This window comes from Microtus ochrogaster, linkage group LG4, assembly GCF_000317375.1.
Source record: "Microtus ochrogaster isolate Prairie Vole_2 linkage group LG4, MicOch1.0, whole genome shotgun sequence".
Taxonomy (NCBI): Eukaryota; Metazoa; Chordata; class Mammalia; order Rodentia; family Cricetidae; genus Microtus; species Microtus ochrogaster.
In genome coordinates this window covers 22914007-22935208 of record NC_022030.1, presented here as the reverse complement: position 1 = coordinate 22935208, position 21202 = coordinate 22914007, and the positions used below count along the sequence as shown (strand labels likewise).

General features: G+C 49.1%; 2 protein-coding genes across 2 annotated transcripts in view; one reads left to right on the top strand and one right to left on the bottom strand.

The window, feature by feature from the left end:
- Window positions 1-2759, bottom strand: part of Sipa1l3 (signal induced proliferation associated 1 like 3) — a 206510-nt gene extending 203751 nt beyond the window's left edge. The window contains exon 1 of the mRNA XM_005361278.3: window positions 2213-2759. The gene's annotated coding sequence lies outside the window, so the exon portion shown is untranslated. The remainder of the gene's footprint in view (window positions 1-2212) is intronic.
- A 5346-nt stretch (window positions 2760-8105) lies between these two features.
- Window positions 8106-20715, top strand: Wdr87 (WD repeat domain 87). Its single transcript, XM_013351537.1, has 6 exons — window positions 8106-8180; window positions 10292-10462; window positions 11235-14107; window positions 14504-14772; window positions 15206-18879; window positions 19009-20715. The coding sequence occupies exons 1-6, from the start codon at window positions 8106-8108 to the stop codon at window positions 20713-20715; spliced, it is 8769 nt and encodes a 2922-aa protein (XP_013206991.1).
- Window positions 20716-21202: the final 487 nt, after the last annotated feature.

Here is a 21202-nt window from a genome sequence, read left to right as displayed (position 1 = left end):
TCACAGTCTGGCCAAATCACATTGTCTTCTCTGGAGCACATGAGTGCACATTCTACATGTGTGTGCCTATCTATGTCCATTCTCAGTGACTCAAAGAAACAACTCGTCCCAGCACTCGGGAGGCCGAGGCAGGTGGCCCTCTGTGAGTTCGAGGCCAGCCTGGTCTACAAAAGTTAGTTCCAGGACAGGCTCCAAAGCTAAAGATGAACCCTGTCTCAAAAAAAAAAATAAAATAAAAAAATAAAATAAAAAAAGGAAAGGAAAGAAAAGAAAGAAAGAAAGAAGAAAAAGAAAAGAAACAACTGGACCTTGTCAGACAAGCACACCCCCATAGCTATGGTGATGCATACCTGTAATCCCTATACTTGGAGACAGAAGGGTTGGGAGTTCAAAGTTATCCTAAGCAACATAGTGAACTTAAAGGCTTCTTGAGACCCTGTCTCAAACAGAAAAGGCCACCACCTACAGAGGGGACAGGGAAACCTCCAGCCTGGGCTCAGCGAAGTGAGCTTCCATAACATGGCAGCTCCGTCCTTCTATCAGTCAACTGGATAAGGGGAGGCTGAGGTAGACAAGTTACTGCCTCTGGCAATGCTGGCCAGTCTGCCGTGATGGTTGGTGACTATTGGATAAGGAGGAGAAAGTGTTCAGATTGACATGCCCAAGAACATCCATCGGGGGACGTCAAGGAAGCGCCAGTGCGTGTGTACCATGCACAGAGCCCCAGATTCCATCCTCAGTACCTAATAATAATGATGATAAATACAGACCTGACGCGAATATACTGACTTGGAGGGGAGGAAGTGTGCAAGGAGTGCTGAGGACAGGTCAGCACGGTCACTTCTCAGGTCCTTAACCCACAGGATGCTCCACAATTGAACCCTCGCTGAGTAAACTTTAAGGACCAGGGGCACTAACCTTGCACTCTGCCCTACAGGTACAAACAGGAAAAGAGAGGTCCATTCGTCAAGTGTTTGGGCTCCATGATAACCACAAAATAGCTCCTGGAGTCGGAACGATCCTGGCAGAGAAGTCCCATGACTACCATTTCACAGATGGGACATTGAGGCTGGGAGCGAACATGTGGGGGAGCTCAGGGCTGTCATGTCACAGCCCACAGTTAGGCAGTGTCTGGGCCAGATGGAGAATATTGAAGGAGAACAATCATAATGCATTAGAGCTGCCACTCAGTGAGGAATGGCTCAGCCTAGTGTTCCGCAAATCCTCAGACCCTTACCAGAGCTATACTACTATTGTCCCATTTTTAAAAATGAGGGACCTAAGTCTGCAGAAGGGAAAGCCAACTGGGCCAGTGTCGAGTCCGGCCCACTGGGGAGACCAATGCTACAGCCAGAACCCTACTCAGAGAGGGTCTCGACGTTCCCCGGGAAAGCTGAACAAATGAGAGCATTCACAGACGGCTGTGTGCCGGCAGCTGTGCTGCGTTTTACACAGCGAGTTCCCCCACATCTCCAAAACAGCTCTATGAGGTGGCTTCCGTTGAAACCTGCAGTTTATATTCAGGCAGGGAAAGGGAAACTAAGGCACAGAGGGGCGAAGCTAGCTGCCCAAGGTCACACAGCCAGCCGGCGCGTGGCAAAACCTAAATTTCAACACAAGTCTCTCTGCTTCACAAGCAAAAGCTCTTATCAAAACCATCTTAGTTAATAGCAGCTCCTCTGCACTGAGTGTTAACTATGGACTCGGGTCTTTACATGCATATGGTCAACTAACTGGCATCCAACGCAATGTACAGTATCTACACCTCATTTTCCAGGAGCTAACAATAACGCAAACCCGCAAGAAGTATCATCAATGTGAAATGCCTTATCCACCAGATCTCAACCGCTCAAAAGAATTACCAGCAAAGGACATTCTCGTTCCCCGTTTTACCGAAGGCAGAAAAGGAGGTTCGGCGCGGTTTTCCCAGACCGCAGCTCCAGAGTGGCAGAGCTGGGACGTGCACCCACGGCTCCCGGACTCCAAGCTCTTCCCTACAGTGCCGGGTTGCACGTCTGGAAAGTTGAGCCATGCGGGCACGAGTCCCGCCGGGTACGGAGGGCGTGAGTCCCGGCGCTGCCGCCCCCCACAGCCGATGCCCACACCCGGCCGTCCGCCTGGTCACCCGCCTGAGCTGACCCTCGGGGTCCGAGCAGCCACCAATTTCCCACCACCCTTACGCGAGACTGCTCCTGCATCCGGAGCCACGTACCTCGTCGTCCCGGCTGCACGCCCCGCGGGCTCCTCGACCGCGGCGTCCGGCACCGCGCGGCTCGCTAGAGACGCCGCCAGCTCCAGTGGCCCGAGTGACTTCCAGGCTGCCCACTTCCAAGCCGCTTCGCGCGAGGCCTCGTGGGAACTGTAGTTTCTCCCTGAGAAGCAGCGCGCTGAAGAGAGCCTGGCGCGCGGGGGCTGCCGGGAGTCGTAGGCGTACCACCGCACCGCCTTCTGGGAGTCGTAGTCTACAGGACTCTTCGGTGCAGCTCCAGTCTCCCGAGGACTTCCGCAGCCCCGAGGGGCGTGAGGCAGGGAGGCGTGTCTTGTGCTCGCTCCAGCCCGCGAGCCTCGCTCTTTACCCTGCTCGACCGGTTTCTCCGTTCTCCCAGCCGCTTCCGCCTTCTCCCTCTGCTCAAGGAACCTTCGCCGTCCCTCTCCACAGGGCGGGAGTCTATTACCCCAAGCCTGCGAGCCTGGGGAGGGGTGGGTAGACCGGAGCAGTGTGCTAGACCCCCCTCAGCGCCGGGCGGAGCGGGACGGCGGCGGCGCGCCCTCGCGCACGCGCGCTCTCCGGCGGACTCGGGCCTGGGTAGATGCGGGGGTGGGGTGAGGGCCGTCGGGGCGGGGGTCGAGGGAGGAGGACTTTCCTTCCACCCCCCCTTTTGGAACGCGTGCGCGTGCCAGTGCGCACACGCGCTCGCTCTGGTCGCCCGGGTCAGTCCGCCAGGTGCGGGGCTGCGGGACTAACCGTTCTGTCGGTGGGGTCCTCCCTCCTCGTTTTCAGCGTTGCTTCCCCGGTCCCCTCTAGGTCTGTTCGTCTACACAGGAGCCCCCGGCTGCCTCCAAGCTCGCTGTCCCTTGTCGGGGAGTCCTGTCGCAGGTAACAGGCGCGGCACCTGCCTGAAGGAGGTAGACACACCCACCCTCCCTCTCGCTCCTGCGGATTCCGTGGAGCCAGAACGTGGGGACAGGGCTCCTTGTGTTCCTCTCTTCCTCCTAGGAGGCTCCGGACCTGTCCCCGAGACGGGAGCCGCAGAATCACGACCCGTAGAGGCTGTCTGGCAAGCCTTTTCTCTTCCATTCATTCAGTTCTGACACAGTCTGAGGGTAACTAATGTTTGTTGAGTGCCTACAGCCTGGGAAATGTCCAGATTTAATCCACTCGCTGATAGAAGCGAAGATTTGACCTTAAAAACAAGCAAGCAAACAAACAAACAAAAAAACAACAGCAAAACGATATTACCGCCATCACTCCATAAGGGTTTCTGAGGCAGTGGACTCGAATTACACAGCCCTCTAAACCCCATGCACAGCCTTTCGGCTTCAGCCTGTTTCCTCGGAAGTGTTCATTATGACATGGTGGGAAGCACATATTTCTTCTTACTGGGACAGAGGGATCATTCAGATGCCCATCCATTCAGGAAAAAAAATGTCTTAGACATCTAATCCAAGTCATTGTGATCTCCAGCGGTAATACCTACCAGAAATAGCTACTTTAATTTTTGAGACCGGGTTTTGCCTCGTAATTAGCGGGCCTGGAACTTTAGATGTAAACTAAGCTGGCTTTGAACTCACAAAGATTGCCTGCCTTTGCCTCCGGACGTGACTGCTCACCGAGTTCTGACCATCCTGGGCTACAGAGTTAGAATTTGGGGAGGGGGCATAATCTTATATAAAAACTGAAGCCTATTTCCAGCTAATGATTGCTTTTCTTCAGTGGTATGGCCAATGGTAAGTTGCTCATACCCATGTAAACCAACCATCAACCTTGCTCTTATGAGTAACTAAACCTGCTGGTTCACATAAATAGATAAATAAAATTTACATGCAAAAATTAAGATGAATTTTAATAATGAGCCTTGATACATTAAAATGTTGATTGTACATATGTTTGCTGTTTCAGTTTGACAATTTAAGCAAAAATATGAGACACTTAAAGCCATTTGTGGCATGGATTGTTTTAACGAAAGGTTGAAAACTGCCCAATATTTGTTGACAAGCCAAATCCAGTGAGAGGGTCTAATTTCAGGACTTGGGGAGTGGAGGCAGGGGCATCAGGAGTTCCTTGGCTACGTTGCAAGGCTGAGGCTAGCCTAGGCTATATGAGACCCACACACAGGGCCAATGCCCATTAATGGGAATCTGAGAAAATGATGGGTTATAGACCCAGCATCTGGCAACTGTTAGAAAATGAAGTATAGCTCCATATCATATGAATTAATCTCTAGACAGAATAAGAATATATGTATACTGTATATAGCATGTATGTAGAAAATGTATATTATACTTATGTATGTGCAGAACACCTTTGTGAGTAAGAAACAGGACAGGCGACCAAGTGTGAAACAATGACTTTTTTGTTTATATGGCCCTTAGGATTCCAATATATTTTTCCACGTTCATCTTAAAAAGTTAATTGAAGATAAATAGCTAAGTCATACTACCATCCTAAGAATTAGATAAGGGTTGGGAAGATGGCTCAGAGGTGAAGAGCACATACATTCTTTCAGAGGACCAATTTCCTGCACCCTCTGTTGAGCGTTTCCCAACTGCCTGTAACTCAAGTTCCAGGGATATGACACACCCTTTCCCAGCCTTCCCCCGGAGTATCTACATTCGTGTGCACATGCCTCCACCGCTACACAGGCATGCACAAAACTTTTCAAAATAAAAGTAAACCAGGCTATGCTAGTGTACACCTTTAATCCCAGCACTCAGGAGGCAGAGGCAGGCAGATCTCTGTGAGTTTGAAGCCAGCCTGGTCTACAGATCAATTTCCAGGACAGGCTCCAAAGCAACACAGAGAAACCCTGTCTCAAAAAACCAAAACAAAAAAATTAAAGCAGTATTACTAAATGCCTCTGTTTTAGTTATTACCGTTAGCTCCCACTGTTCAAAGTTTTTAACACTTGGTAGCCTTGTTAACTGCTGGGCACCATTATTCCCAGGGATCTACGCTAACTCTTCCATTCCCTGGAAGCTACCCCACTGTCTAAATGTGTGTGAAAGTTAAATGCCTCCTAGTCCTTTAGATCTACCAACAGTCCAAGAGTCGTGCGCCAAGACCCTGTGGACAAACTTCAGTAATACATAAGTCCCAGTTGGACTTCCTACACTCTTGTTTCCAAGTGTGAAACCTGCCTTGAAGGCAAGGCCTTTTAATCCATTCGGGTTCTATCTCAAAGTATGGAACAGACATCACCCTCCTTTTGGGTGGTCACTTGTTATATCTATGCATAGTACTTGGTAATCTTCCTTCCTAAAATTAAATCGCATGATAGCCAGCTCCTCAAGAGATTGAGGCAGGAGGACCATTTAAATCCAAAGTTCATGACTAGCCTGAGCACAAACACTCAGATGCACCTGAGTGAGCACACACACCACCAAAGACGCTATGGATATTACTGGTGGAATTTAAGTTTGAAACAAAGACTGCAGAAAATTTTAATAACTCCAACTGTCCTGTTGTTAATTAATTCTGTGACTACTTGCTGATGTCTCCTTTCCCTGCTAAACTGCAAAGTCAATGAAGCAAGAAGTCTGTATCTCTGGTGCTGTTGGACTCTAGGTACACAAAGCCCGGGAGCTAGAGGGAGCCGAGAGGCCTGCAGTGTGGTGGAGTGCAGTGCCCCCTGCAGTCCATTCTCTCACGACACCCGCTTTTCCTCAGACACTGTATCCTGGACCCAAGAGAAAGGAAAAGAGCACAGATTTCAGTTTTTTCCCCCATAGACAAGAGGAAATAAATAGCCCATCTTAGTCCCCAAAATTGTCTCATAAATACCCTGACTACAGACTGAGTGCCACCAATAGATCGAATCATTTCTGAACTAGCAAGTCGTGCGTCAATACCATTGGAACCAATTCCTCCAGAACCCATTCCAGACTTGTGTTTAGGGACTAGCCCTGAGAGTAAGGATGGAGTTGGGAAGAGTTTCAGGCAGAGGTTTCCTCCGGGTCACCTGATGAATGAGTTCAAGGTAGGAATGACAGAAAACACAAACTTAGGGGAAGACTCCCTTGCCCCATGCCAACCCCAGCAGTGATTCCGCAAAAGGTCCTGACAGCGTTGTCATAGCCTGGTGAAAAGTGGGGCATGATGGGTATACTCAGAGCAATGGGAGCTAATGGTGAAGACTGCACATTTGCCACACGGTGCCTCGGTGGCTCTGGGGACTGAAGGAAGACCCAGTGGGGGTACACTGTAGGTGTAGGGCTGGCCCACAGGTTGTTCACTGGTGTACAGGATTGGAAGCAGATTGCCCTGACTCCTCCAAGGTGGCCAGAGAGGAATGGAAGATAGTGCAGAAGCTCAGTGTGAACTTGAGAGTGCAGAGAGAACCAAGAGGCCGAGGCCCAGTACCAGTCCCCAGTAACTACTCTTGAGTGGATTGGGGAGGGCAAGAGCTTCCTTATTATGGGCTGGAAGAATCTCCTTATATGATATAGATAAATTCAGAACTGTAGATTGGCTCTTAGTCCTGATGGAGGCAGCAGGGTGTGATGGGGTAGAGTCACATCTCAGTCCTGGCTGGCCTGGAACTCTCTGTATAACCCAGGATAGCCTAACACCCAGCCATCATCCTGTCCTGCCTTAGCCTCCCAAGTGCTGGAATCACAGGTCGTCTTGAACACGTCTCTCTTCTCACAGACCCCCCACCCACTGGACATTTATGGTCTGCCTGCTGCTTCCTCTCAAATTCAGGATAGTCTCTGTGCAAATACAGGACCTAAACTTAGCCATATTGGGAATTCTGCTGGCTTTGCTTCAAAAGATCCAAGCCATTCTGACCATGAACTCTTGACGGCTTTCTAAATCAATGGTCCTCCACTTTAGCGTGCAAGCGATCAGCTAGGGAGCCTGTTAAAAGCCAAGTTATCAATGGTCTTATATAGGAGTTTACAGTGCAGTAAGAGCTGGGGTTTGAGCCGAGAAAACTTGCCCTTCTTTCCTGCTCCCTCTCCTTTTCTTGGGGGAGGAGGCATTTGAGACAGGGTCTTTCTACACAGCCCTACCTGTCCTCAGACTCACTATGTAGATTAGGTTGGCCTCAAACACACAGAGATCTGCCTGCTTCTGCCTCTGGACTGTTGGGATTATAGGCACGTGCCATTGCCCCAGGCTGAAGGGACCACTAGGAGATCTAACAAGTTCCAAAGCACTGCTTTGGGAATCATTTCTCTGATAGAAGTGGTCCTTCACCTGGCAGTCACTTGGCCTTCATTGCCCTCTGCTGGCCAGACTATAAACTTGGCGGTCATGTTTCCAGAGCAACTGAAAGAAGGGAAGGGGAAGAAAAGAAGACCACTGAAAGGAGACAAGCAGAGGGAGGGAGGAGAGGGAACAGGGAATGGGAAGGAGGGGGTTAAAGAGGAAAGACAGAATCCCAAGGCAGCTAGAGCCGCTTGTGCTTGTCTGCTGCTTCAGGCGATACTTACAAGGGCTTTCTTGGGAGTTCCACCTGATCTTCCTAACAATGGGGCAAAGCAGGCAAGATTGGCATTTTTCCTATTTACAAATGAGGAAAAGCAGGCTAGGGTTGTTATTCCATGGCAGAGTATCCTCCTAGCAGGCGTGAAGCTCTGGGTTCCATCCGTATCATTGCATAAAACAGGCATGACGGCGCATGCTTATAATCCTAGCACTTCGTGTGAGCAGGAGGATGGGAAAGTGAAGACATCCTCTGCTACACAGGAAGTTCAAAGCCAGCCAAGGGTGAGTGCAGCCATCATGAAACAAAGTAAAGCAAAACCCAAAACACGAGTCCATGGTTCTTGCCTTCTGGCTCCCAGCTTCTAGAAAAGTAACCCATGAAAGCATCCCTCTTTTGGATACCCACAGGTGTGCAAGCAACGGTCCTGAGGAGGACCAGGGAAAAGGTCAAGTGATGTCTACCCCCAGACTCATTCCCAAGTGGAATGAGTTTATAAACCTCGTGAATGAAGCCATTCATAAACGCAAGGTACGGCATGTGTTTTTAGAACGTTAACATATTATTGCTTAACCTGTACCTACCTTCTAGCAATAGGCACTTCAGAAAGAGTCATTTACAGGCCATGGAACCAAGAGGAAAGCAGGGCAAACCACTAGGACAGTTGTCACCACAACAAAAGGGAGACACCAATTTCTCAATAACTCTACAGACAATGATAGTGGGATGTAAACATTTGGGGGCATCGTCAAGGGTAGAGAATCTGAAAGGGAAGAGTGTCTTTGTCACTGTTCTGATGCTGTGAAGAGACGCCATAACCAAGGCAACTCTTATAAAAGGAAGCATTTAATTTGGGGCTTTCTTGTAGTTTTGGAGGGTGAATCCATCTTCACCATGGTGGGAAGCATGACTGACAGGGAGCATGGCTGCAGGCAGGCAGCCCTGGTGCTGGAGCAGTAGCTGAGAATTCCATCCTGATCCATAGGAGCGGGGAGAGAGAGACTGGGCCTGGTATAAGCTGTTGAAGCACCTCCTCCATCAAGGACACGCCTCCTAATCCTTCCCAGACTGCTCAACTGGTGACTAAGCATTCAAATTCTATGAGCATTTGGGGGCCAGTCTCACTCAAACCATCACAAAGAGTGTGGCACCAGAGAGAACATTTGCAAATGGGCCCCAAGGTCATGTTCTGTCTCTGTGGAATATAATGCACCATGTATGTGATGTTCCTTGGCCAGATAAGGTGTCCAAAAAAGTATTTGTGTGGGTGGTTTTTGTTATTGGTTTTGTTTTTTCATTCTTCGAGACAGGGTTTCACTGTGCACTCTTGGCTATGGCTGTCCTGGAACTTACTCTGTAGACCAGGCTGGCCTCCAATCCATAGAGATCTGTTTGTCTCTGCCTCCCCAGTATTAAGATCAAAGGCATGTGTCACCACTTCCTGGCTTGGGCAAATTTTTTTTAAAGATTTATTTTTATTGTATGTGTTATGTTTTGCCTGCATGTGTGCCCATAAAGGGCAGAAGAGGGCTTTAGATTCCATAGAACTGGGGTTACAAGCCATTGTGAGTTATAGTGTGGGTGCGGGGAACTGGAGCTAGGCTCTTTGCAAGATCAAACAGTGCACTTAACTGTTGAGCCATCTCTCCAGCCCCTTATTTGTGTAGTTTTTATCTTTAATAATTCCAAGTTATATGGACTTTTGGGGTGTCCTGTTCCATCGCATGTGGCTCTAGGGTCATACACTTGAGTAATCTGATAAAGGTTGTATCCTTTCTGCTGCATGCACACTTTAGAGGTGGATGTGGCTAACTACACCTTCGGGAGAGTGTAGTTTTCCCCTGTGCTTACACCATATAACTTGGTCATCTAGAGCCTGTCCAGGTGTGGTTCCATGTGTGTTGGGAGATTTCTGACATGCATGTAAAGGGCATCATCTGTTATGCCCATGTGAATGTAACAGAAGTTAGGGGTGTGCTTGCTTCCCGTTGCTGGGATAAAACACTGACCACCAAAGGAGAGTTGGGAAGAATGGGTTATTTCATCTTACAGGGGCTCACCAATGGAAGCCAAGCTGGGAGCTCAGAAGCCTATGGAGGAGCACCCTGATTTGCCCAGTTATCTTTTTTTTTTTTTTGGTTTTTCAAGACAGGGTTTCTCTGAAGCTTTGGGTCCTGGCCTGGAACTCACAGAGTCCGCCTGTCTCTGCCTCTGAGTGCGTGCACCACCACCACCTGGCCCAGTGAGCTTTTTCACACAGCCTACCGGTCTAGGAGTGGTCTGCCCTCAGTGGGCTGGGTCCTAACAGGTCAATTAGCAATCAAGAAGATAAATACCCTATGGATGCCTGCAGGCAAATCTGGCAGAGGCAATCCTTCCAGGTGTGTCAAGTTGACAACCAAGATTGGCCATTGGGGAAATGCTGCAATCTTGACTTTTTTGTTGTTTGTTTTTTGAGTCGGGATTTCCTGGTTGTCGTGGAACTCACTGTGTAGACCAGGCTGACCTCAAAGTCACACGGGTTGGCCTGCCTCTGCCTCCCAAGTGCTGGGATTAAAGGTGTACGCCACCACTGCCCAGCTCTATTTTTTTCTTAACAATATATACGTACCTATATCAGTTTATACCACACCTCTCCCCAGAAACACCCAGTGCGATCAAAGGCTGACACAACTGTGCTGAGTGACCGCTCCAAGGTCCTGTTCAAAGACTCTCGCCATCCGCAGGCAATGCCACTCATATGCCATTACTTCATTGAAGCCCACTTCTTCGCCTCCCTCTCCTGGATAATGTCCTTCACAAAAGAAACGCTGGTAAGACAACCTTCCTCCCTGCTCAGCTCCGCCAAGGGCCATGCCCTTGTCATTGTCTCCTGGAAAAGGAAGAGCCACCCCTTGAATGAATAGGATCCAGGTTCAGAATCCCCTGTCATGCGTTGTCTGATCACAGTCTTCACCTGGTGTAGACATCACGATTTCCCTAAAGTAAGTTGAGGTTAGTGAAAGGATTCAAGACTCCCTGCCTCTATCCTTTTTCCAACTCCCTAGAAGGTAAAAGTTATTCTAGTCTTCTCTACCTTCTTGGCAAAGCAAACCAACAGGGAAACCTGAGGTGATGCCACACACCTGTCCTCCCAGTCCTGTCAGAAGGGTCATGAGTTCAAGGTCAGCCTGGGCTACAGAGCAAGACCCTGTCAAAAATAAACAAATAAATAGAAGGAAGAGGAAGTGGTCAACCTGATCCTTACAGTGAATTCTAAGTCAGGAAAGGCCACGTAGAAAGGCCCTGTCAAGAAGAAAAAAGAACCCAGGCAGTGGAGGTACATGCTCCCAGCACTCAGGAGACAGGCAGAGGCAGGCAGATCTCTGTAAGTTCAAAGCCTACAGAGTGAGTTCCAGGACAGCCAGGGCTACACAGATAGACCCTGTCTTGAAAAGCCAAGACAAAAAGAAAGAAAGAAAGAAAGAAAGAAAGAAAGAAAGAAAGAAAGAAAGAAAGAAAGAAGAGGAGGAGGGGAGGAAGGAAAGAGGACAGCTTAGCTGAAGTTTGGCTCTTTTCTCCTCTTCTGTCTTTTTTGCCTTGCAGGCTGTAGTATGGATGAAGAGCAAGACTGACGACATGGTTGAAAAGAGAACATTCCCAATGATGGAGAGACTGCCACCCATCCAGTCAATGGTCCATACAGGTTCCTTTCATCTCATCGTGACCTACTCTGGTGACATGATTCTGAGGCTCTTTGGGGACCATTTTAGGGCATTTAAGTCCCTGGGTGCCGTGCCCTGCCGCTTTGATATCACCTGTCTCTGCTTTGATCCAGAATCAAAGATGCTTCTGTCTGGCATCGTTGGGGGAGTGGTCACCTGGGCCATTGAACCAAGTGGCAGGGGCCTCGAAATGATCCAAATGTTTCCTGTACCTGGTGATGAGCTGGTCCAGAATATCGTTCTGAACGGCCCCAATGGCTGCCTCATTGCCCTGTGTGAAACGATGCTAAGAGTGCTTGATCGCCAGAGCTTCGGTCAACTGGGAGAGGTGCAGAGGTTCACGACCACTAACAGTGGCTCCCCCATCACCTGCTGTTTCACTAGTCTTGATATGAACCTTATCTATGCTGGGAACAAGGCTGGGGAAATCCACGTGTGGTACCTGGGTAGGAGCATGCCCCTCCACAGCTTCAGAGCCCATTCCTCAGTAGTGGTCTGTATACAGAGCCGGGCAGAGGCCCACACCCTACTGACAGCTGGCAAGGAAGGTATCGTCAAGGAGTGGAATCTTACTTCAGGGAACCTGCTCCGGCGACTTGAACTCGGCGAGACGCTCTACTGCCTTGAGTTTATCGACAACACGACTTTCTTTTGTCAGACGACTCATCATTTTACCTTGCGCCGTCTACCCTGCTTCTACAGCCTCTTCAACATCTGTGGCTCATCTCCCCAGCAGTTGCGTCGCGTCCACTGTAAGGACAACTGCTTCCGGATCCTGTGTACGACGGAAGATGGCCTGTTGCGCTTTGTGTCTCCGGTAACAGGGGAACTTTTGATTATCACCTGGCCTTTCTCCATTCTCGACCGGGCTGTGGATTGGGCCTATGATCCAGGTAGAGAGGAGCTCATGGTGGCAACAGGTACCACAGAGGTGCTGGTGTTTGACACAACCCGCAGCCCTTGCCCAGTCAAGTATCTCCTGTGCACCTCACCGGATGTTCAGGACTTTGTCCAGTGCCTGGCTTATGGGAATTTCCACCTGGGACGGGGGATGGAAGGACTGATATTCTCTGGGCATCAGAGCGGTACGATAAGAGTGCTTTCGCAGCACAGCTGTGCCAGAATCGAGAAAGTCATGCACTTTGGGGCTGTCCTGGCTCTGTCAGCACTCTATGGCGGGGTTTTGAGTAGCCGAGGAAACTCTCTGCTTTGTTCCTATGGGATAGATGACTACATACAGCTGTCGGAAGCTGTGCTGGTTGGGACCAGATTGCAACTGCGGATCCTGGCTAGCATTCTCAGCAGCTGTCACCTAAAGCACCTGGTCCTCTTACCAAAGGCTGTGGGTGCCATTACAGACACCAGCTGCCTACGGCTCTGGAAGTTCCACGATCTTATGTCCTTTGGGTCAAAGCAAGGTACCCGATTCATAGAGACATTGCCTCTGCACCAGTGTGCCGTCACCTCCTTTGACGTCTGCTTGCCCTTGAGTCTTTTTGTCACAGGTGGTTCTGATGGCTCCGTCCGCATCTGGGACTTCCATGGTAGACTTATAACCATGCTGGACTCATCGCTGCACTTCGGCCCACTTTGCTTTGCAAATGACAGGGCTGACCTGCTCGTGACTTTCAACCAGAGTATTTATCTGGTATCCTGCTTAGAATTGCTCCCCATACCCACGCTCTCTCGTCTTGCCCTTCTGAGCATAACAGATGACTTGGTAGAACCTCCAAAGCCTTTTGCGCCAAGCTTCTTCCTCTCCTTTGAGACCATATTTGTGCCCAAGTATACCTACCAAGACCAACGGAAACAGGCCCTTGAAGGCCTGGCGAGCCTTGTCAATAAGCGAGCCATCGCCTTTGACCAAAATGTACCGCACGTCATAGAAGAAGATGATGATGGCAGCACTGTGTTAATGAGTGCTCCCCGGCATGATTCTCTGGAGGAAATCTCCTTGGATGAGAAGAACAAGAAACCCCAAACTCATTACGTGGCTCCTCCCCACTTATACATGACTGCTTGGGATGGACTCAACCCCTACATGATCCTACGGTGCTACTTCGGTCAGGGGAAGAAATGGCTCCTCGCTCCCGACTGCTACATCCCCAACTCGGTGGTGCGTGCCCGTCTTTGGCCAGATGGCAGCCCCATATTCCTACAGTGCAGCCTGCACTCACCCCAGCGGGATCTGGACTGGGAAAAGTATCAACCGTTCTTCTTCTGGCAGAGCAAGATAAGAGCTATGAGTGATGCAGGGCATGTTCCAGAGAAAGAGGATGATAGTTTCATAGAAAAGAGATTAAGTAAGGGCATCACTTACAGCGTCCTTACAGATGCAGCAAACCGCAGCTGGCTGGGAAAAAAGATGAGCGAAGTAGCCATCAGTAGCCTGGTGGAAGCAATCCTCAACATCATGACCCATGCCAGCCCGCTGAAGTACCAGTGCTGTATTGGTGCACTGGGACAAATCTTCGCCTCTTACCAGGTGACCCCAACCCTGCGCTCGGAGACAGCACACCGTCTGCTGGATGACACGACCCATTCCAACCCACTCATCCGAGAACTAGCCTGGGAAGGGCTGAAGCGTCTTGGGATGATCACTCATCTCTTCGCTTTGCCTCTGGCTCAGGGATTAATGGACAAAGACCAGAGAGTGAGGAGTAAAGCCATAACCCTAATGCCTGAGACTGGAATCCATTCAAAGGGCTCACTCTTAGCCCTCATCCAGAAACGAGACATTTTCTGGGAGTTGCAGTGAGCTGCTTTTGTTACCTCAATAATTTACCACCATCTTCTTTTACCCACTCCAAACCTTCTTTATCCCTGGTCATATCACTCCCGATGGATCCTTCTTCTCTTTCATGGCCCCTTTTGATTCCTTCTGATGACCTCAGCAGCTCCGCTCTTGTTTCTCCATGTCTTTTCTGTCTCCTGACTTCTTGAAGCCCCAGCTTCCATCCTGTCCTTTCATTCTGCAGCTTCCTCATACAGGGCATCCCTGGCATTGCTCTCTTGGCTCCCTAGACATTTTCTTTCCCCATTTTGCTTTCTGTATCATGCGCTCTGTCAAAACCTTGTTTGCTCTCTTCTCTTCCTATTCCCCACTAGTGCCCGACTCAACACTGTCCATTTTCTCTTTGACTTTCATAGGCAAGAACTGATTGGGGAGGAGTCCTTGGACCATCTTCTGGGAATGCGGCCCACAGATATTCAAATCCTCATTACTCAAGTAGATCAGCGATTAAGTGAGAATCTGACACTGTCCAAAGGAGAGAAAAAGCCTGAATTTTCTTTAGAACTCCCATTTTCTCCTGTACTTCATAAGGCCCTTTCCTTGCTACCTCTCCCAGTACCTGAAGAACCTGAGGTCAAGTCCAGCAAAAGCCAAAGACGGGTCCGAACAGTTAGTAAAAGGCATGGTATGTATGAGGGTCCCTAAGAGAAAGGCTAGTTAGGACTAGAGAGGGTCCCAAGACATTAATTAGGTAGGTAGACAAACAGAGAGATTGGGCCAGAAGAGAGAGTTCTCCTAGGAAAGATCTACACAGATTCTGGAAGACCTTGGATAAGGAGGCACAACCTGGGCACACACCTACCAAAGAGAATGCCTTTTGTTTTGTTTTTGTTTTTTCGAGACAGGGTTTCTCTGTAGCTTTGGAGCCTGTCCTGGAAATAGCTTTTGTAGACCAGGTTGGCCTCGAACTCACAGAGATCCACCTGCCTCTGCCTCCCAAGTGCTGGGACCTGGCTGAGAATGCCTTTTTAAAAGACAGGCCCCGCCTAGCCTTCTTTAGTAGTGTTTCATTTACCCATCATGCTTTTCTCACTTACATGTCTTGCATTTTCCTTCAGTCCGGAAATTGTTGCAACGTCTCAGGAAAGCAAAAGAAGCAGCTAAACAGAAAAAACTAGAGGAGGCAAGAGACCAGGGAGAAGCTGAAATGGTTGAGGACCTCACAACCCATTCCAGGACTTCAGCAGCGAGCCCAGTAAAGAGCCCCAAAGACACTGAAATTCCAGAGAAAGATATCTTAAAGGATCACATTTCTGTGGCCATGAAATTGAGGAAAAAGCTGAAAATTGCAGATAAGAAAGACAAAAAAGCTCAAAAACCCAGAAAGCACAAGAGGAAGAAAAAAGAAGAATTGGGAATTGAAATTGTGGATGAGGAAATCATATCTCCGGTTGTGGAACCTCCACCACCGCCACCGCCACCAAAGAGAAGGCCAAGAACTTCCGGGAGGGGCATCACGGGGACCCCTGGCAAGGGTCTCAGTACAGACACGCAATGGCGGGATGACCTCTGTCGGCTCATGAACCTGAGAATAGCTGGTTCCCAAACTCAGATGGTGGAGGACCTAGGCACTGAGCTGCTGGCCACTGCTAAGGAGGTCCTGATAGATAAGCATCCAAGCTGGGAACTCTTTATGGAGATTTGCCCGCTGGAGGAGGGAGAAGGGGGAGCCGTGGGTGAGGGTGATGAGTGGCAAGTAGCCCGGCATGAGGGAAAAGCAGATTTTGTTCATGAAGAGGTAACTGGAGAGGATATGGCAGTCGAGGCCGAGGAAGAGATGCCAGAGGCAGGAGAAGAAACACCAGAAAAAGAACAGGAAGAAAAGGAGGTAGAGGGAGTGACTCAGAAAAAGGGCAAGAAAAGAGAAGTTGCTTTCTTAGAATCAGGTGAGGCGGTCAAAGGAAAGGGAAAGCCCAGAAAGGAGGGGAAGAAAGCTAAGAAGATGTCTCAACAGGAAAAAATGAAAGAAGTTCAAAAAGGGAAGACAGTCTCCACAGAGGAGTTGGCTGTGACTCTAGAACTACCAGAACTAGAGGGCGTGGCCAAAGTAGAAGAGGAAGTGATTGAAGCAGAAGAAGAAGAAGCAGAGGTGGAAGAGAGAAAGTTGTCTTGGGCAGAGTGGAAGAAGTCTTGGGAAGAGTGGAACACAGTCCAGAGTCAAAGGCCGATACCTTGGGAAGAATGGAAGAAGGAATGGGACAGGAAACATTTGGAAGAAGAGGCGCGACTCCAGGCTGAAGGAGCGCTACTGCCCAGGACAGAAGGAGAGAGAGAGGAGAGTAAGAGACTGAGATGGGATGAATGGAAACAGATCTGGGAAAATACCATAGCAACGGCCAAACGTGAGACAGAATTGGATATGGGGGAAATAGTGTCTGAAGAATCCGAGGAAGAGTCTGAGGAGGGGGAGGAGGAGGAGAGGGAGGGACAAGAGCCTCTCACAGAAGAGCAGAAACAGATCCGAAAGGCACGGAGAGAGGCACGGAGAGAGGCCAAGGCCCAGTGGGAACAAGCCCGAGCCGAGAGACAGCGAGCCAAAGAGCAGAGGGTGCTAGCAAGAGAGGAGGAGAAACTCGCACAGGAAGAGAAAAGGCTGGCCCAGGAAGAGAGAAAACTGGCCCAGGAATATGTGAAGAGAGGTGCTGCAGATAGGAACCTGGCCCAAATCAAGGTGACCCTTGGTAAGGAGGAGGAACTTCTAAGTAAACAAGCAGAGCAACTGGCCCATAAAAAAAAGAAACTGGCCAGAAAGATGGAGAAACTGGCTCATGAAGAAGAAAAACTCGCAAAGAAAATAGCCAAAGTGGCTGAGGTAAATGCAGTGTTGGCCCAGAAAATGGAAACCATGACCCAAAAGGAACTGAATCTGGAAGGGCAGGAAAAGGAGCTGAAAGAGGACATGAAGAACCTGGAATGGGACAAAAGGGAGCTAGCGTGGAAAGAGGATGAGTGGAATGAGGAAGCAGAAAAACTGGCTGAGAAAAGTGAGAAGCTGATGAAGGAGGAGAAGATGCTGGCCTGGCACAAGGAGAATCTGTCCCTGGAAGAGAAAATGCTGGCCCAGGAGTATGAATTGCTGATGGAGGAAGAGCAAAAACTGGCCCAGAAGGAAGACAGAACACCCAACGAGGAGAAGAGACTGCTGGAGAAGAAGGAGAAACTAAGGGAGAAGAAAGAGAAGCTGTCCCAGGAGAAGGAGAGACTGGCCCAGAAGAAGAAGGAACTGAGAGAGAAGAAGAACAAACTGGCCCGGGCAGAAGAAGCTGTGGCCCGGGAGAAGCACATGCTGTCTCTGGAAAAGGAGAGGCTGGCTGAGAGGGAAATAGCTCTCCATGAGAATGAAGAAAAACTCCTCAAGGGAAAAGAGCAATTACAGGATGTAAAACAAAAACTGAAGATGTACAGGGAGAAACTGCTTCAAGTCTCAAAGAAGCTGATGGCGGAGAAACAGATGCTCCTGGCAAAAAAAGAGAAGCTGGTTGAAGCAGGGAAGAAACTGGAGGAGGCAGATATGATTCTGGCAGAAAAACAGGGGAAACTGGCCCAGGAAAAAATAAAGTTAGCTGACGACATGATGAAAATAATCCAGGAAAGCAAATTCTTCAGAGAGGAGACTGAGATTGCCAGAGAAGAAATGGCGTTGACAGAGAAAATGAAGAAGGTGGCCGAGGAGAAGCTGAAGCTGGCAGCAGAGTCAGAGCTGCTCTCCAGGAGAGGCACTGAAGAGGAAATCTTGAGCCGAAGAAGGCTGACTGAGCATGAAATAGACCTAATGAATAAGAGAGTGTCATTGGAGGAGAAGATTTTGGTCTATGAGGACAGGCTGTTGGCGACAGAGGAGAAGAATGCTGCCAGGGAGATCCTGGAGCTGACCAGAGGACAGCGGATACAAGCCCAGGAAGAAAGGAAGTTAGCGAAAGCAACAAGGAGAATGGGAAAAGAGGTTAATGTCTTCCGCCAGATAGTGCAAACAAAAAAATCTATAAAGGCACTTCAAAAACTCGTCAGCAAAGAAAGGAAAATGACCCAAAAAGAGACAAAGATGACAAAGATAAAACGGACACTGTTTGTGAAGGAGGCCAGGATAACTAAGGAGGAGGGCAGACTTGACGCGAAGGAGTTGGACGCTAATGAAGAGCAGCTAGAAGTCATCGAGGATGAGAAGAAACTGGCTATGATACAGAGACGTCTGGCCAGGGAAATGAGAAGATTGAAAAGCCAAGAGCAAAGAGTAGCCGAAGAAGAAAGTGAACTTGCCTGGGATCAGATGGAGTTCTTGGAGGAGGAGGAGGACCTCGGGGTAGAGGAGGAGGCTCTGGTCTTCAAAAAATCATGGAGAAGGAGACATGCTGTGGTGGGACTTCTTCCTGGAACAGAGAAGTTTTACGGTCTGTTAGAACAGATAGAATGTAAAGAGAGCTTTTCCAAGGAAATGGAAAGCCTGTTACATGAGGTAGTGGTAGAGCCAGAGAGTTTGTCTGATGAAGAAAGGGAAGAGGAGGAGGAGGAGGAGGAGGAATGGAAGGAAGAGGAAGAAGAAATAGAAGAAGTAGCAGTAGTAGAAGAAGAGAAAGAAGAAGAAGAGGAGGAAGAAGAAGAGGGGGAGGAGGAGGAAATGGAGAAAAAAGATAAGGAGATGGAGGAGGAAGAGAAAGATATGGAGAAGGAGGAAGAGAAGGAGAAGATAGAAAAGAGAGAAGAGAAGGAACAAAAGGTAACAGAGGAGGAGGAAGTGGAGAAAGAAGAGGAGAAGGAGATAGAAAAGGAAGAGAAAAAGATGGTGGAAAAGGTGCATGAGGAGGAAGAGGAGGAGGAGGAGGAGGAAGAAGAGGAGGAGGAGGAGGAGGAGGAGGAAGAAGAGGAAGAGGAGAAGGAAGAGGAGGAGACTGAAGAAAGCATGAGTGAGGAAGAGATAAAAAGCCTGAGTGCAGAGAAGAAACACGTGTTGGAAGAAGTGAAGGAAGAGGTGGTGTTAAAAAGAGAAAAGCCTAAGGTGCAAGAAGAAAGAAGGAGGTTCCCACCAAGAAGGGAAATATTCCCTCCCATTGGACTAGGAATCCCTGAGCTCAAAGGGAGCACTATGAAGCTAGAGGCACCGAAAAGCCTTCCTGGAAAAGAGACTCCAGTAGACGAGGAGGTGGAAAGGAAGCAGCCATTGCCACCAGAAGTGACGAAACAAACGTTCAGAGAAGAAAAGCCTCCAGAATTTGAGACATCCAAGTTATCCCTAAAGACAAAGTTTATAGATAAAGAGAGGGAATGGTTGGAGAAACATAAGCTGGAACCCCTACACCTTTTGGATACGATCTCAGAGTATGAACCGATAGCCATTCTAAAACCATTCAGATCTCGAACTGTTAGAAGGGCCATGGAAGCTCACAGACTCCGACAAAAAACACCACAGGCCAAGTGGCTTCTGCAGCAACATCCTTTTCTGGCAGGACAGACAACGGGCCAGATGCCCCTCCCCGAGATCTCGACACAGAAACGCTATTCAGATGTAGGTATCTCAGACTTAGAATGGCTGCATGATGTCTTAAAACAGATGGAAGCAGGAGAGGAGCTTCCTAGAGACAGTTTCCACAGGTTGTGTCAGATCCTCAAAGACCTCACCTCCACAGGAGACCTGGAGTGGCTGCGCCTGGCGATCCTTGAAGCCATTGTGCACCGTCACAAACAGACTGTGGACTCTCGAAGCACGGTGACCTTAAAACCTAGGAGGGAGCCCATGAGCCCCAAACACCTAAAAGTGATTCCTCCTATAAAGGGAAAGGAAGAGAGCTGGCAAAAACCTTCAGCTGTCCCCATACCAGAGTTCCCACTAGCTACCAAGAGGGTTACAGATCCAAAGGCTATCCACTGGCAACTTCTAGGAGAGCCATACAGAAGTGCACGGATGCAGCATTTGTCCAGTGTTCTTGAGGAAATGGAGACACAACCTTTTGATCCTACCACAAGAAACATTCTGACCCATGCCCATTCTTCTGTAAACAAACAAACCTTGGCACTAATGTTTCAAAAGGATTTCGGGGATCTTAAAGGTAAAAGCAGGTATCCCAAACTGCCTAAGTTGGAGAAAAAGCCCATCTCAAAGGAAAAGGAAGCGCTCCCTTCATGGGAGACGTTCGTGGCGCTCTATCATGTTTTGCGCATGCTACAGGAGCGGCATGCCCAAGACCCGGCTACTTGGATGGAAAAGTTCTACCAGCTCATGGACCTCTACCAGCTTAAGTCCCCCCGAATCCAGAGGCTGCTGCAGGACCTGCTACTGAGAGAAGAGCCTCACTCCCGAGAGTTCGTCTCCAAAGAGACTCTGAAGGCCCTGGAGGTGGAGCTAGTGCCCGGGGAGCGGCTGTTATACTGCTTGGTTTGTGGTGCCTCCCATCTCCCACAAATCCCTTTGGAATTCCAAGACGTGTTACCTCTCCCTGGGCAGAATAATGTGCATACCATTCGTCCCAAAGGCATTGCCAGGTATGGGATCCTCGAACTTGCCTGGAAGAGCCTGCCCCAAGCTGATCTTCACCTCACCAAGAAAGCACCTCGAGTTATTGTTCCCGCCCCCTAACTGGGATTGGCTACTCATGCTATCACTCCCACTCCCTAACCCGGGATTGGCTGAACATCAAGAGTTTTAATTCTCAAATGGACAAGGGCATGGTTATCAGAAAGTAGGCCATCTCCAGGGCCCACACAGACGGACATAGAGCAAGGTCCAAGTTGTTGCTCTTCCCTACTGTAGAAGCCAGTTTCTGTATGTGGAATAAAGAGAAGATTCTCATTTGCAACAGAACTTTGATGTGTTCCTTTAGCATAAATGTTGTTTCTCCAACGTTACCAGGGAAACCAGTCATGCCTGAGAGAGGGGAAACTTCCCCAGAGCCAGTAGTGTATACCCTATAATGATGGGCGTGGTCAACCGGTAGTTAGAATTAACCAGACCAGCTCAAAAACAACGAATATAATTTAATAACTGGAAATAGAGAAACTCACACGACTGGGGTCCAACAAGCACCACAGGCAGGAGAGAGAGAGAGAGAGAGAGAGAGAGAGAG

Excerpts from the sequence above, each read along its gene's own strand:
- Wdr87 (XM_013351537.1), top strand. The coding sequence starts at position 8,106 with ATGTCTACCCCCAGACTCATTCCCAAGTGGAATGAGTTTATAAACCTC. Across the intron at positions 8,181-10,291 it reads AAGCCATTCATAAACGCAAG|AAACACCCAGTGCGATCAAA; the intron begins GTACGGCATGTG and ends ACCTCTCCCCAG. Across the intron at positions 10,463-11,234 it reads CCTTCACAAAAGAAACGCTG|GCTGTAGTATGGATGAAGAG; the intron begins GTAAGACAACCT and ends TTTGCCTTGCAG.